At 38.0% G+C, this 17,024-nt stretch overlaps 1 protein-coding gene across 1 annotated transcript in view; it reads right to left on the bottom strand.

The window, feature by feature from the left end:
• Nucleotides 1–17,024, bottom strand: part of GUCY1A2 (guanylate cyclase 1 soluble subunit alpha 2) — a 148,860-nt gene that overhangs the window by 40,238 nt on the left and 91,598 nt on the right. Inside the window, exon 6 of the mRNA XM_048935281.1 lies at nucleotides 15,241–15,384. Coding sequence (XP_048791238.1) covers nucleotides 15,241–15,384 — 144 coding nt within the window. The remainder of the gene's footprint in view (nucleotides 1–15,240; nucleotides 15,385–17,024) is intronic.

Raw genomic sequence — 17,024 nt, 5'->3', positions numbered from 1 at the left:
AAATAATAATCTCATAGGATCACAGAATGGTTGAGTTTAGAAGGGACCTCTGGATCCCATTGGACCACCTCCTCCTCCAGCAAGGACACCCAGAGCATAGTGCTCAGGTCTACATCCACATGGTTTTGGAAGATCCTCAAGGAAGAGACTCCACAGCCTCTGTGCAGCCTGTGCCAGTGCTCCATCACCTGCACAGCACAGCAGTGCTCCTGGCATTCAGAGGGAATCTCCTGTGTTTCAGCTTGTGTTCACTGCCTCCTGTCCTGGCACTGGGCACCACTGAGCAGAACCTGGCTCTGTCTTCTTTGCCCTCTCCCTTCAGGTACTTATGGACATTGACAGGATCTCCTCAGCCTCCTTTTCTCCAGGATGTGCAGTCCCAGCTCTCTCAGCCTCTCCCCATAGGAGAGTTGCTCCAGTCCCTTCATCATCTTGGTGGTCATTTGCTGTATTTGCCTTCAGCTGGCTCTACTTAGGGAAAAGTCAAAGGAAGATATACCTGATTTACACTTCTAGGTGAGTTACATCTAGCTTTATAGGATGACTATGTAGAATGCCATGGTTAGCCTCCTTGGAAGCTATACTGGAAAATGTGAGCATATTATAGTTTGCAGATTAGACAGCATGGGTCTGTAAGTTTGTGTAGACATAACTGGAGATATAGTCCTCCGCTAGGAAAAAAACCTTATTTCACTGTGCAAAAATGTGTTTACAAACAAACATTTTGATTTTGAATGGTTCATTTCTTTCTGGTCATTCACAACTGAAAACTTACTTTACTGGAGGACTGATATTTGCAAAATTAATCTCATCTGTAAACAATAGTGTTCTTGTGTGAAAAAGAGTAGTCTTTAATATTTAGGTTATTATCATTCATTCAAATGCACTATAAGGTTATGCTCTGTACAGATAACAAGGATGTCACATAATTTAGGTAAACAATATACACAACGTTCACAAAATGTAACAAATAGAAAAAAATCAAGGAAGAGTTATGAAATCAGAAAGGCTAAAAACTCTTTGGCAAATGCTCAGAAATAATGAAAGCTTTGAGAATAGAAGGATGTTATAGTCTCTTCAATATGTTTATATAACTAGTAATTTGACAAGCTCTCCACTGAACCACTGGGGAGGAAATGCTCCATGCAACCATGAAATGCTGTAGAGTGACCAGACTGAAACAGATACCATGACCTCATTCATACCAGACAGAATTTTTGCACGTTTTGTTTTGTTATCTGAGCTATCCTGGATATAAAATGCTCCATTTCTTCAGAAAAAGAACTTGACTTCAGCCATAGATGTCTATAACCAGAAACAGGCAATAAATCAGATAAGAATATAAGAACTATGTTGTATGTATGTACAACTATGTTGTATCAGACAGGAAGACCATCTGGTCCAATGATGTGGCTATGAAAATACACTTGAAGAAAGAGGACAGTATGCAAAGGATGGTACTCTGAAGACAAATGGGACAAAGGACTTAATTAAACAAAGGACTCGCTGAAGCCTGTGAAAAATCTTTTCCTTTAGATAGAGAAAATGTTTCAGAACAAAAGAATGTAATCATGCTTTGTTCTTCACAAAAGTTTAAGAAAAGGGAGACTGTAAAACTGAACATCAAACACCTTCCTAAGAAATGCAAGGCTTTGTGGTATATGAAAAGAGAAATAAATTTAAAAATAAATTAAAAAAAAAATCCACGTCATATTTTAATTTCTACCTTTGAGAAAGTTCTTACAAAGTGAAACGGAGACTGGTGTTTTGGTCTTAGAAATAATACCAAGCTGACTGGTACACTTGACACAACTGTCTTGAAGACATACATACTTATTATACAGTGGAAAAGTTTCACTTTTTCTAAACATGCCTAGCTATTTCAACAAACTGGTACTCGGAAATGGTAGCTTCAGCACAGGAACTCAAAGACTGAATAAAGACAGCGAAATACATAAGATTTTCTACTCAAGTCAAAGGACATGAGCTCAGCTCTCAAATCACTAGGATGTACAAATATATACTTAGCTAACCAAGTTTACAATCAATCAATTACCTAAAATTCCTGGACCATTTTTGGTAAAATAGATAGGAATTGTTAGCAATATCAGAAATGATTATCAATGGTATTTCCTAAGTTCAAGCAAGCAGTGTGTTTTGAGATTATAAACCTTTTAGTAATATTGAAAAGAAAGTACAATAACCAGTTACTGAAGATGGTCTATGAAACAGAAAGCTCTATATACTGCGCAAAGACAACCACAGGATGCAGTCAAAACTCACAGACAATAATAGATGAAAATCCTATCAAAAGACAGCATAAAAACTTTTACAATTAACTGTAGACACTTTGGATTTGGACTGAAGAGTGATTTTCATTGTCCTTCTTGATATGCCCTTCAGTAGTTTGTTTTTCAGAACAAAAAACTCATTTATTTACTGACAAACAGATTACCTCCACAACACGACGTTTCTGGTGTTCTGGATTTTCTTTCAGAAAAAAAAAAAAAACAAAACAAAAAACCAGTTACTGAAATAATAAGAAAATATTTGTGCCATTAAATATTCTTTCTTTGCCATTGTCACTGTCATAGACTCAAAAAAACCAGAAAACACTTATTGAAGTTAAGGCTCAAATGGCTTAAGTAAAACAGGCTGATCCTCTCAACACAAATGAGAACTGTAATTCAGTGCTGTTTGTGGCCACAGTTTAATTTCTAAATGACCAGCCTTCAGAAATAGCAATAGCAAAGTAGTAACAGCAATTAGTTTCACACCAAAAGAGCCTTTATTTTTAGGATATAATCTTTTCTTTTTTTTTTTTTCCTTATTAAGGTAGCTATTACTTGTTCTCATCCATTTTCTAAAAGCATCACAAATAAGCCTTCTACCAAGTAAGCTGTCATGGAGAGAAAAACAGGCGTTTTACAGAGATGACAGAAAAGGTGTGTTTTTAATAATTATGGATTTAAAGATACTTTCCACTGAAATGATATAAGATTTGTGTCTGCTTTCACAGAAGACTGTATATTTACTCTTTTATAATGAACACATAATGCTTCCAGGATGAACATCAAATTTCAAGAATATATCACCACTTCAGATAAGCATTTTTTAATCAGTTTCTTTTGAAATTTTAAGATAACAGTGGGAGCTTTAGGCGATCTTATAGTATTTAGCTGAAAATCAAGATTATTTTGCACACTCCAGGAGAGCTTCATCTCAGCAAGAAGAGAAATGAAATTATCCAGGGTCATGTGTTTGATGGAGTGCTTCCCATTTCCAGGAAGGAGAAATGAGATCTCAGAAATATACCACTTCCCACCTCTCTCTTACAGACTGATTCTTCTTCCTTTAAGAAAGCTTCAACCCAGACAAAAATCATGTCATTCTTCTGGATAATAGTCACCTGGATCCATCAAAGTTCTAACAGCTGGAAGAAATTCCAATATATCCTAAGACATTTTTGTTTATACCACTTTCCTCTTTCTTTTCATTGCCCTAATCAAATAGCTCAAATTCAAGGAAGAAGTCAAGTAGCCCTTTTATTAACTCAGCATCCTTGAAGTATTTTGACGTGTTTCTTCTCCTTTTCTGTTTGTAACTAATGTTTTTACCCCTCCTCTCCTCTCCTCTCCTCTCCTCTCCTCTCCTCTCCTCTCCTCTCCTCTCCTCTCCTCTCCTCTCCTCTCCTCTCCTCTCCTCTCCTTTCCATTTCCTCTTCTTTTTTAAATATTGAAGCAAAATTCAAACTCAAACATGAAATATACTAAAATACAGAGATTATTTTGTCTAAATAATAGCTCAGATCATTCAATATAGAGTCTCTGAAAGTGATTATTTACACTGAATGACTTTTACCCTAGTTTGAACAGAAGAAGCTCTTGCAAGTTCCTCTGAAGTACTGGCATTTTTTCCAAAAATACTCTATGCCTCGTATGAAGGGAAGCTGAAATACCATTAAACATTTATTTTATGGATGTATTTATGACAGGAAATGCATTCTTCCATGGGGATGAAACTATTCTAAAACAGTTAAACAATGCTGCTGAACTTGTCAGCTTCAAACAGAAGGCCAAGTATTACCCTTCGGCATCCACCCCACATCTGAACTGTTTGCTCAAATATAGCACAGAGCAGTGACTCACTGTTTAGCACCACATAATGACAACAGTTAAGTGACAGAGCTTTTTAAAGGGTGCTTAAAACAGCAGACTTTGACTTTTACTCTCAGAATTGATTGTCTTGTGGGGAATAGAGGAAGGAAAGCAGTGAATTATCGTTAACAAATACAATTTATTTTTTCTTGCCTTTGTGAAGGAGATGTTGACAGCTGTCTGTAGAAGTCCCGTAACTGAGGACAACAGAGTACGGAGCCTGAGCTGCATAAAGGTTACACGTGTACAGAATTACACAGTGGGACTGAGACAGACACTGTTCTCCATGGGACAAGCCAAAGGTAGCTCTTGTGGAATGCTGCACAAGGTTCTGCTGGCGATTCAGGCCCCAAAAAAAACAGGTTACTGAGGTGCTCTTCCTTGCAAGATAGAAAACCTTTCTATATGAGAGCTCTTTCTCCAATGAGTATAATCCTCCCAGCAAAAATAGATTAGCAGAAGGAGTGACCCACAAAAGGGACAAAATAACTAGCCTGTCATTGGGAAGAAAATAGAGCTATGTCTTTTAAATGCATTACAAAAATGGATGCAGCAAAAAACTACATGCACCTCAGTTTCATTTTTTAATTGTTGTCTTTTTATTTCCAGTGGGCCTCACACAGTAGGAAAAAAAGGAGGGGAGAAAAGAAGATGGAAAAGAGATCCCTTCTTGCATCTTTTTCTCCTATCAGATTGAGGCTGGAAGCAGAGGGAGCTGTGTTAGTGCTGTCACATAGCACATTTGTTGTGCCCAAGCTGTGTTACCCAGGAGGATGTGTTACTTCTGTAGACTGGAGAGCTTCTAGAGATATACCAACTCTTTCTTTTAAAGAAAGCTCAGATTAAAGGAGGCAGATTTGCCTCATTCACCACTAAACTCCACAATTTTGTGGCTGTAGATAGAAATAGTTGGATGGCCCTCCTTGAGCAAGGAAGTTAGATCAGATGACATACAGAGGTCCCTTACAAATTCAACCATTCAATCATTCTGTGATTCTGTAATTAGGCAGCTTCACTCTTTGGAGGCTTGAATGAAAGAAAGGAAATGAAGGGACATTGGTGACTCTGAGAAGAAAATACTGCAGAGCCTAGAAAAGACAACACACGTCTGAAATGACAATAATGGAGGTTCCTCATTCCTATTACTGGCACCACCCAGAAGACGCTTCCTTGATTTTAAGGTGCAGACAGCTTGGACACTGGAGTACAAGGAGAGGCAGATGCTGCAGCAATGCAGCATAAGGCAGGCATTTCCTCCCTGCAGCCTGTCCGTGGGAAAGTCAGTGACTATTAACTCAGCTGGGAGGTAATTCAAGCCTAGCAGATTTTTCTGTTCATGCACATGTGATTGAACTGCAAAAAGTCCAATAAAACACTATTTTAATGCAAAAATTAGTGCTTGTTTCTCAGTGCATTACTACTTACTTCCTCTGACTCCTCATAGGATTGCGTATGATAATATCACTCATATCACTCTTTATTTAGTTTTTTTTTGTGCAGTGTTTTCCATTTCTTCTACATCTCAGAAGAGAGGAAAAATAGTTTGATAGTTGGTAATGGAAACCTGACTTCTATAAGAATGACAGGAAGACATATTGAGGGAAGAAGAGAACAGACATTTAGGAATATGGACCCTTGACTTAAGAGAAATAATAGTTCAAAACTCAGCTACCATGGGTTCCCTAGCTCAATTCTTTTCCTTTTCATGGATAATTTTATTTATAATTTTCAGGGGAGAGGGGAGAAGGGGGGGGTTGTGGTTTGGTTTTGTTTTTTTCTACAAATGCATAACACCATTATGCACGTGTGGATTTTCACTTTTTAAAGATTTTCATCCACTGTTACCTCTGTGAAGATGTAACAAAATTCCTGTGTATACAGGATTATTAATTAGGATTACAGTGGTTATTAATTAACCTAGTGGGTGTGTTGATAGTTAATTTTAATTTTATTTTTTGCTATTATCATTTGTTTGTTTGCTTCTGTCTAATAAAGCATTGAAGAGTTAATGGCAGTAATAAGAATAGAAGTAGAAATGCTTCAGCATGGAAACTCTCCACAGCAGCAAATCAGAATGAGAACAGGCAATTTCAGTAGATGTGCAAAGTGCCCTCCCAGCCCAAGCCAAGGGGCAAAATGGTTTTTCATAGGATGTCTTTCATCCTAAATAGCCAAGAATGCTTCTCCTTTTTCTTCTTTTCCTTTTTCTTTTCCTTTTCTCTTTCCTTTTTTTTCTGATTCTTCTGATTCTTCTTTGTCTTTTTCTTTTAATTCTTTTTCTTCTTTTTCTTTCCCAAAGGGCAAAATTTCAATTATTTACTGTTTTAATTCTTTTTCTTTTCTTTTCTTTTCTTTTCTTTTCTTTTCTTTTCTTTTCTTTTCTTTTCTTTTCTTTTCTTTTCTTTTCTTTTCTTTTCTTTTCTTTTCTTTTCTTTTCTTTTCTTTTCATCCAAGTGGCTGCCACAGCCAATGACCTCCTAATGCTTCTTGAGAGAAAATGTCTCCAATCAGAAATTCACCAAAATGTGGTAAACTTGTCTTACGAGAATCAGTCCAGGCACTGCTACAGCAGTTTTTGATTTTGGTAATTCAGTGTTTGCATCTAAAAAGTGTTTTCCATGGGAAATTCCTAACTACCACTAGCCAGACATCTGGAATATTACTTAGAGGCATTTGTATCTGAAATGAGTGCTAAACCGTGAGAATCAGAGCAGTGACCTTAAACCTAACCCCACAGTCCAGCTGCACATCCTGTGGCCACAAATCTCATGTAGGAACTAAGTCTTGAAACCATCACCAATATTCCATGTGTATGCACTTACATTAAGAGGTGCAGGTGAAGAAATTATCTGCTCCTTGTGAGGCACTGGGACAAAATTATGAGCTACAAACAGCCATCAAAGCAAGGTTCTGTCTGCCTTAGCAAACAGGCCATATCACTGAATTACAGAAACACATGGGTTAAACCCAAATTCTGTGAATAAGAAAGAATTGTGAAAATGTAGTAGTCACTCTGAATTAATAAACAATGGAAAAGTCCACACAGTGCCCCGGGTACACACCCTGGCTTTTACAAGTGTGATTTATTTTTGCCATGGAGACAAGAGTAGACAGAATAAGGCTTTCTGCTTTCTGCTCTCCCATTCTCCTGGGAGAACACTGTCAGAGAAAGCATCGCTTGAGAAGAATGCCCAAGTCCAAAGACAAATCTTCTTCCAGCAATCATCGCATTATTAATTAGCTCATCACTAATCACCACTCATCTTTCAGGTCTCTTCCTCCCAGCAGTCAGAAGAAGAGCATATTCATAGCCTTCTAATTAATTAAATTTGGGCTTACATCTTGTTGCCAATGCTAATATCAAGCTTCTGTACCCTGCGATTTTATGCACAGCAGGCAGATCCTCATGTTGTGCAGGATCAAACCCTGGAAGCTTTGGAAGCCTACCTTTACCAGCTACCAGGATTTCACTCTGGTATCCAATGAAAACAAGAAATGCATGCTATCTGAAACAATAACCAACCCTCTGGACAACATCCCTTTTCCCAGAATAAACAGCTAACAACATTTCCAGACCAACATGATAAAATCCCTTCCAAAGAATAAAAGTTGAAAATAGTGGGTGTGGCTTTAGTAATAATGATAAAGATTATTATTAAATCAGACAAAAGGAAGCACTTGAGTAAAAATGATTGGAGGGCCGAGGAAGGTTTGAATTTTCCCTTAAGGCAGCCTAACAAAACCTACAATTTCCCAGAAGCCTACAGAGATGTGCTGTAATTCAGATCTGCTCCTCTCACTTTGCTTTTCCAAAGGCAGGTATGGCATCAGGAACGCTCCTCAAGTCCGAGGAACTGACTTTGGATCACCATCTCTCAAGCACTCTCTCAAGAAAAAGCACCAAGATTTTCCTTGAGACATGCAGCTCTGAAGGACAACCAAAGGAGTCACACTGCCCAGATGTTGGTAAGCCTGTCAAACTAAACACCATTGTGTGGACTTGTTCACCAATTTTTTGTCAAAATCTCTCTGAATTAATGTCTTTATTTTGTGGAACTGTTTGGGATTTTTTTCTTTTAACACAATCAAATTTCTTATTTGCAGTTATCCATCCTGAAGTGGGGCATTCTATTCCTCCCCAGGGCTGATTCAGGCATTGGGTACAAGGCAAAGTTGCTAGGAGACAGCAGACGGAGCTAGAAGCATCACCGCAAGCACAGCTCCTCACACTGCTGATGGGAACGCCTGCATCAGCAGTCATCCTTTCAACAACTTAAAACAAAACAGACAGCCTGTTACTGCTTACATAAAGATGCACATTTGGCGAGGACCACTGCGTTGCTATAACGCTCACATGCCACAGTCTAAATTAAAACAAGGCAAGACACACTGAAAAGGACTACACGGATAACATCTACTGATGTACTCTCCTTCACATTACGTTTGGGAATGGCTGCTTTGTTTAGAAACTAATAAAAAACATGCATTCAAGCAAACCACAGCATTTTCATTCGACTTGTGTTCAAGCCCAACTGCCTTATTACCATAATGCAAGAGGGGATAATTAAGGAGTAGGCAGAAGAAGCTACAGGCACTAAGATTCATTGCCCATTACCATGTGTCATGTCTCACCATGGACATGAGCCATTACAACACACAGAGCCTTTTTTCCTCTTCAGTATGCTTACTCAGAGCCACACCTCACGCTTATTAATATTTACCACTTAGCATGCAAAGATTAGAGGCTGATAAGAATCAGACTTTCACTGTTCTAGTCATCATGAACGGGTATTTAATTAGACAACACACCAGAACTAATGCAGCGGTATGGCTGTAAAGTCTGATGGCTTAGGCTTGCTGCAGAAATGTTTCACTTGTAAAACAGTCACCTGCTCTGTCCATACAGGAAGCTAAAATATAGAAGGCCTGATATCATCTAAAATGTGAATGGGAAGCCCGTGACCAAACAAGATTTGAAACGTGTCAGTTCAGCTCCCTTCTCTGGCATTATCCATACTCCTGCAATCTCATTAGCTCTCAGAGGTAAGGGTATTTGTCACGCTTATCTGACAAATATTCATTCAAATATTTTATTATGAAGTAACCACTGAAAGTATGTCAGATGAACACAGAATAAAATAGCTATATTTTCTCCATTTACAGAGTAAGAGTAACAAGTTTTGATGCATTTGCCTATGCTGCCAGAATTCAAAATTAGATGAGGTTAATCCCACCCTTGATATGAAATGCTCCCTCAGCTGTGCTGCCTTTCCTTCGCTGGCTGATAGATAAAAGACAGGCTTTGTGTTGAGAGCATTAGTACCAGCCTGCATTGTTTGAGTGCAGCTCATAAATCCAATAAGAAAACAGGTTTGATAATGCACATTTGAAAGTTACAAGCTGCAAATACATCAAGCACCGTATCTTGATAACAAAGCATTATGCCAAGGACCAGTCTACGTGCCCTGTAATCCCAACTGAATATAGGGTCTCATCTACCTTACCTGAAAGTTAATTAATCCAGTTGAAACCAATTTCAGCTGGAAAACCTCCTGAACTACTCTACTTGGATTATGTCATCACTAGCAGGTAAGAAAACAGAAAACTGAGTTTTCTGACTGAAGTGTTTACAGGCCTAGTTCTCCCAGTATTGTTAACAAAACTTTGAAGGATGCATGACATTTTTGAGCTGCAGTGGAACATCTTCCAAAACATGTATGAATTACCATGATAAGGCCTAATCTTCTTCATGTTTTAGACAGAAATACCTGTGCACAACAAATCTACATAACTGCAGTTAATTTCAGCAGCTTCATGTAAACCATTCATTTGTCCTCAGTGTGTTCCCAGTTCTGTATCTGTTCATGACCTCGCTATGACCACCTTCATGCACTGAAAAAAGAAGCTGACAGTCTTTGAGAATAACCCCTCGGGAAAACATCATTAGCCAAAACCAGGTATGTTCTGCCAGCCCAGACCGTTTAACAACAAACTGCAAAGGAAGCCTTTCTTGCCTTCGGGATGCAAACTGCCTGAATAATTGGGCAGTACTTAAAAAGGGATGCCTCTGATAATATATTATGGGTTTAAACACATTAAATGAGATACATTTTGTGACCTTTACTTCTAAAGGTCTACGCTCTGGAGAATTCTTCTTACAGCATCATCTCTAGCTATTAAAATTAATATACTTCCACTTTATCTAAAGAGATAGAGTATGATAAATATTGAACATTCAAGTAATGCTCACTTAAATGCAGAAGGCAATTTTAAATCAATATTTTCAAACTACAGTCATAGGGCACTACGTTTAATTAGTGGCACAGAAGCAAAATCAAATCAGAGCTTCCTGACTAAAAAGCATTTTGCTGAAAGGGTATATAACCAGTTCTACACGTAGTGTGTGAGCCAAAAGCCCTTCCTTTTACTAAGGCCCTTAAATTAATGGGATTTTGCCTCAAATAGAAGTAAGAAAATATTGTACAGGGACCTGGAGCTTCCATTGCTTACATGAGAGCAATCAGTCCATTTTCTGTTACAAATATTTATTTCAGAAAGAGGAGACTGCTACAGCACTGACAACAGGACTTGTGCAGACTGCTATAATATAGCCCGCTCTTTCTGTCAAGATTTTTCATTACTGTGCAAATCACATTTCATTGGAGTTGCTATAAGGAGTGCAGGCACAGGGTCTCCATTCTGGTAAGCATTTCTTCTGCCTTTGGCAGCTGCACACTACAGTGCCCTCAGCAGCATGCCATGCGCTCTGATCCACAGGGTGAGACCAGGGATATAAAACAGACATGCCTCATGCACCTTGCCACCATCCTGAGGTCCATCACTGCTTTCTAGTCAGGTAGTCTAGGTATCGCTCTAAGGAGCAGGCTCTTCAGGACGTGCAGAATGAATACTGATAACTGTAAATCCAGACAATAACTTTCATTTGATTGCCTGCTAATACTAAAAATCCTATCCTTAATTCCCACTTATGTAGTATAGTCTTTTTCATTCCATCATTTACTTTTTCTCCCTGACTTTCTGAGTCTATTTCTGAGGTTGTCAGTGTCACTCAGGAAGATGTCAATAAGCTGCTATCACAGGGATGATCACTTCAAGCAGTACAAAAAGCAAACATTTGAATTCAGTCCCGAGATGACAACAAAATATATTCATCAAAGTAATTTAGAAAATATATGTATTCCATAAACTATAATCATGAAGTCAGAGATGTCTAATTGAGTAATCGTCAAATAAAAAGCACTGCATATCATAATTGCAGTTGGGTTTCCCTAGAGCTGAAATCTCTGCAAGCAAGACAACCCAGAAACATGTGTAACTTAAGTCTGCCTAAAAGACATTGCCTTCTGCAATAAAGAACCATCTTCAGTGTGTGTCACTGCCAATCGCACCCTACAAAGCTGGCAGTAATTTCTGAACTCTATTTCCAGTGCCGATCTGCAATAGCTTCAATAAGACTATGTCTCTGGAAGAGAAATCCACTGCAAACACCAAGGAGATGTAAGCATGTTTGCTTCTTTTTCGAAGACGCTTTCAAAACAGAGTAACCATGTGGTAACAGTCAGCCAGTTAACAGAAATCAAAGTTCAAGTCACTGTGGTGTCATTTATTATATAAAGTGGCTGGGAATAATTTCCTCTTATTCAATCAATGCTTGTAAGCCAGATTCTAGGGGGAGGAAGCACAACACTGTTGTTTACTCCTGAGATCAGAGGGACTCTTATATTTAGGAATTATGTTTTGAAGACTTGTCTCAGAGGAATGAAGGCCACAGCTGATCCTGGCAAAAAAAGGTTTGGGTATGAGGATAACTGCTCTCTGATTTCAAGCTCTCCAACACCCAAACACTGATATAGGATATTCAACCTGAGAAAACAAAAGCTGCTTTTAGCATTCTGTATTCAACACATTTGGCAAACTCAAGGAATGTAAATTCGTAATACAAATTTCTGATAAGAATTAGAGTGAAAACATGGTCAAAATACTGTGCTTGTTTTGTCACGCACACCAACAGGACCAGTTCAAAGTAACCACATTACAATACATTACAGTTCCTCATTGAGAAGTCACGCCACTTCACATCTTCTAGTTTGCACAGTGTACTTCGTAACTAATGTTCATGAATATATGAAATATTTTTGTGGAAATGCCTTATAGCAAAGGATATGAAACAATTAGACTCTTATTAATGGCATGGAGCCGAATCCATTTTTATAAACATGTAGGGGATCTGTAAACTTCAGGTGGATGATGTACGTGATGTATTTGTTAGTAAAAATCTGTGGCACGATGAGCACCTTCAAAGCTTTGTACATAAGAAACTAATAAAAAAAAGAGATCACTCCATGCTACGCAGCATTGGCTGGAAGTTAATCATGCCAATTTCATTTAGGAGTAATGCATCCACATTTAGCTGCAATGATAACTGACATAACTACTAAGAAAACTACGCATTCTTTGCCATTTGTAGGAGGGTTCATCTGACAGTGAAGAAGCTTACAATGTAAATACCCAAATTTAGGTTAGGTCTACAAAATTCCCATACAGACAACTGAAAAAAAAAAAACACATTTTGAGGGTGTGATTCACCTCACCCCCATGCAGATACATAAACTAGGACAAATTAGAGCTGACTTCTGTAAAAGCCCTTATTCCTATAGTTTTACAGGGTATATACACAGCAGAGATGAATCCTTAAAATCAGATCAACACTGGAATTCAACAGCATTCGGATAATGTCTCAGATGTTGCATTTGAATTCTAGGTGGTCCTATGTGGAGCCAGAAATTGGATTCAATCTTCCTTGTGGTTTCCTTCCACCTGAGGTTATTTTATGATTCTATGCCTCTATATACTTTCTTAAGCGTAAATTAGCAGTCTCAGTACAAAGGCAACAATAACTGTGTAAGGCTTTTTGTCACTCTGGTTGGTATCACTGGTCCTCCTGCCTTGAAGTCACACTTAAAACTGAAAACAGGATAATTAACATCCACTGAGGACCTTCTCAGCACCTCTATTTTCAATATAAGTTATAACAAACTGACAGTTTTTCTTCTGAATTCAAAAGGAAACTCATTAGGACTTTTTGAATATATGCAGTTATTCCTAGCATTTTCTTCTTTACAAGCATCTTTCTCATGCATTGTCTTTATGGTCTTTCTATTATAGGTTTTCTTACGAAGTCACTGAAATGATGAAGAATTTTTCTTAAAAAAAATAATGTAGTAATGAAAACATTCACTGTGACTTTAAGAGTAAAACAAACATTTAAAATTTCCCTATGATTGCAAGAATTATTTATAGAGTATAAAGATAGAAAGGATCTGGAAGGCAGATCTCCAGCATGTGACGGTGAAGCTAGACTGCATTGATCATCTATATTCACTGGAAAAATAGAGAACTTAAAAAACAACCTGGAAAAACTATTTTGTAGGGTGTAAGTGAACACCAATCTGAAACAGTTCTGAATCAAAACTGAAAACCAAAAACATCTTCTGGTATCTTCAGAAAATATTTGTCTTCTAATTCTAATTCTGAGTTCAATAAAAGACTTTGTGAAGCTTTTACAAAATTATTCTTCAGTATCCATAATCCAAGGTACTCTCATGGAAAGTTAGGCTTTTAAATAAGTGGCCATTTTATGGTAAATAAATAAATATTTCACAATTTTAAAGAAAAATTTCATGAGAAGCATGAGTACCAAAAAATACAAATATTTCATCCTTATATTTTCATTTGAATATTGTGTTGCTGTATTTCCTGGAGTTTTTAGATTAGCTGTCCATGCTCTCCTTCTTGGGCATGGCAACACATCTGGATTAAATCTCTCTTGATTCACCACATACAAAGACTTCAAGAAATATAATTCAAGGTATCATTTAATAGAGATGAGTTTGAACTCAAGAATATATAATTTCACTACTCAAGGATCATCACAGATTTATTATTTTTTCAAAACCATTTATTTTCTGACAGGTTTTAAAACCAAAGAGTTGTTTTAGAAATTCATAACACAATCCCCTCCCAGAAAAAGAGAAAAAAAAATAATAATCCATGTTTTCAAGCCTCCCTTTTTAGCACATATAAGGAATCACAGTTTGCAAAGTGTAATTCAACCAAGATGTAAATCCTATGGGAACTCTGTCCAGCCTTCTCATCTAGCTACATATGACTTTTGTTATTGGCTTTAGACAGAGTTGAATAATTGTTCTAAATAATCTCCCCATTTTCTTTGAAAATAAAAAGAACAATTTAACCAAAACCAGGAGTGAGTAAAATGAAGGCAATATGTAAACTGAGCCTTGCATAGGAAAGACATGTATCTATCCCCACGGACTTTGTTTCCTGCTGAATTTCCACTTCGTACCTAAATGTTATCCACGTCACGTGCCAGTGGCTACAAGGTTGTTGTAAGATCAGAAGATGCAGAATGGCAGAGAGAACCTTCAAAAAAGTACAAAAGGACACGCTTTCCACCTCCTGCTGCCTCCTGTACCAGTCTAGGAAAAAGAACTGGTGGTGCGTGGGAAGGAAGAACAGTGTCACCAAGAGCAAGCAGTCCCCACACAATTGTATTCAGGTCAACAACTTTTTGGAAAAAAAGATGTGCCCCTTAGAGCCGCAGAACTATCCGAGTGCATCTATAGCAGAGCTGAAGTTCTGGAGCCTACTTCTGAAATGAATTTTTTAAATGCCATTCTGTGTGTTAGCTTGCAGCATGGCACAGTCCTGGAGCATGTGAATCATCTCCTTCTCACACTAACTGAACTGGAAGTCTCTAGCAGTGCACCTAGTGCCACAAATAGACTTTCAATGCATATAACAAAGTGACAGCTAACACAAAGCAGACCCCCACACACAGCAAAATGTGCATTATGTGGATGTTAAGTTATGCGCTGTGCTTAAAAAACTAGGCACGAATGTTGATGGGGACCACTGAAATATATAAAGTCATATCTTGCAGTAATTTTTAATTCTTGCAGTAGACTTCTACTGACAGAATATAGTGGAGTTAATCAGGCCGATGTACCACTGATGAACTGAGAAGAAAGAGCAAATGATTTACCTTAATAGGGCTCCCATCTGGAGTGAGAACCTCTTCTGATAGCTCCATCATCTTAAGTGCCATCAAGGCAATGGCTTTAGCGTGGCTAAGGCTTTTCTTGTGGAGCCCTGCTGCGACGCAGTACGCATCACCTATTGTTTCCACCTGCAGCAATCAGACAAATCAAATGTTAAAGTAAGATAATGAGAAGAGATAACTACCATTAGTTATCTGCAATTAAATAGCATTGCTTAAAAACATGTGAGCAAAACATCCATAAAATAAGCAGATAGACAGCAGAGCATAATTAACTTGAGTTTGCAAACAGGTGCAGTCAAAATCTGACATGTGATGGCACAGCGGTTTGTCAATATTACAACCAAAGAAGATCACTACATCTAAAACAATGTATGCCATCAGCTGAGATATGACATTTTCCCACAGCAGTAATGAAGAAAACTCTATTATCGTAAATGAGAAATTGCTTGCAGCTTTGGCACTATCTTGGTTGAGTTTGCTGTTTGGTAAGAGCAGTTCTACATGATTATAATTCATAATTATTATCTGCTCTGCTAGAAAAGTACATTAAGAAGAGAATTAGAAGAAGCAAAATGTCACCATAAAAAACAGTGAAGAGTCTATGACTGCTCATTAGGAGGCAGCTCGTCCTGGTATAGGGGAGAATTTAAAAATAGATGTTACTGCTACAGACTTTTGACTGCATCTGTCTCTGTTATTTTCAAATGAGAAACGTTGCCTCTCTCTCTTCAGCACAGGCTGAGAGTGAACTCCCTGCCTTCAGGCATCAAGTGCAGCAGGCGGTTCCCTCTGGTCTTTTCAGACAGGACTTCTTTATCTCTCATCCTTTATTTTCTTTAAAGAAAGCTGTCTCTCAGGAGGAAGCAGGAGCAAAAGAAATTACGAAAGCCCTCTGGCTCTGGTTGAAGGCAGCACTGAAGCCCTTGAGTTTTGCAGTTTTATTGACAGCATTGTGATTTCTAGTCTGCCTACGCTCACATCTGCATCATATTCTGCACAAAGCCCATTAACACATGCCCAAGCAGACTAAGCCCTCAAGGCTTCTTGCTAATCCAACTTGGCTTTCACCCTGCACCCAACACTAGAGGAATGGCAGAAAAAAGCTTCATCAAAAGTTGGCATGAGAAGAGAGAAGATATTGAGCAAGGAGTTATTCAACAAAAAAATACAGATGATTCTTCTTTCTGCATGGACTCTGCCAATAGTGGACCTTCTTAGATTAATTTTCAGTGCAGAGAAACAGAAATAAAGTAATTGCCTCAAAAAGTAAGCATTATATGTAAACATATCCAGAGCAGGAATCTAGAACAGCAGCATGAGCAAATGCCTCCCACCATCAGACATGAAGAAGCTGTTACTAGCCCATTGCCAAGCTCAACTCTTTAGGATTTCCTGGTGATTGTACAGGAGGATACACAGCAGTGACTTGGGGTTTCTTGTGAGCTGACGATGAACAGATGGTCAAAAGTTTTCAGCTACAGAAGGAAGAATTTCTAGCCATTAACTGACATTCTGACCTACTGTTATCTGTTCTTCAATTATTGCTGATTTAGGCTCACTTGTGTCTGTTTCACTGAGTTTTTCATTAGCTGGGGACTAATATATAGCTCAAACAGAAAAGAAAGAAGGTTGAATTAAGATGTCAAAATTATTTCAATTTATAAAAATATGATATCTAATTTTTATGTTCAATTAACAATAAAAGAAGCCAGGAATCATCACAGCTACTTACACAGCTACACAAAAGCCTTCTCTAACTCTTTCTG

The sequence above is a fragment of the Lagopus muta genome, chromosome 1 (assembly GCF_023343835.1).
Source record: "Lagopus muta isolate bLagMut1 chromosome 1, bLagMut1 primary, whole genome shotgun sequence".
Lineage (NCBI taxonomy): Eukaryota > Metazoa > Chordata > Aves > Galliformes > Phasianidae > Lagopus > Lagopus muta.
Note: the sequence above shows the minus strand (reverse complement) of the source record. Positions and strands in the feature narration are given on the sequence as shown.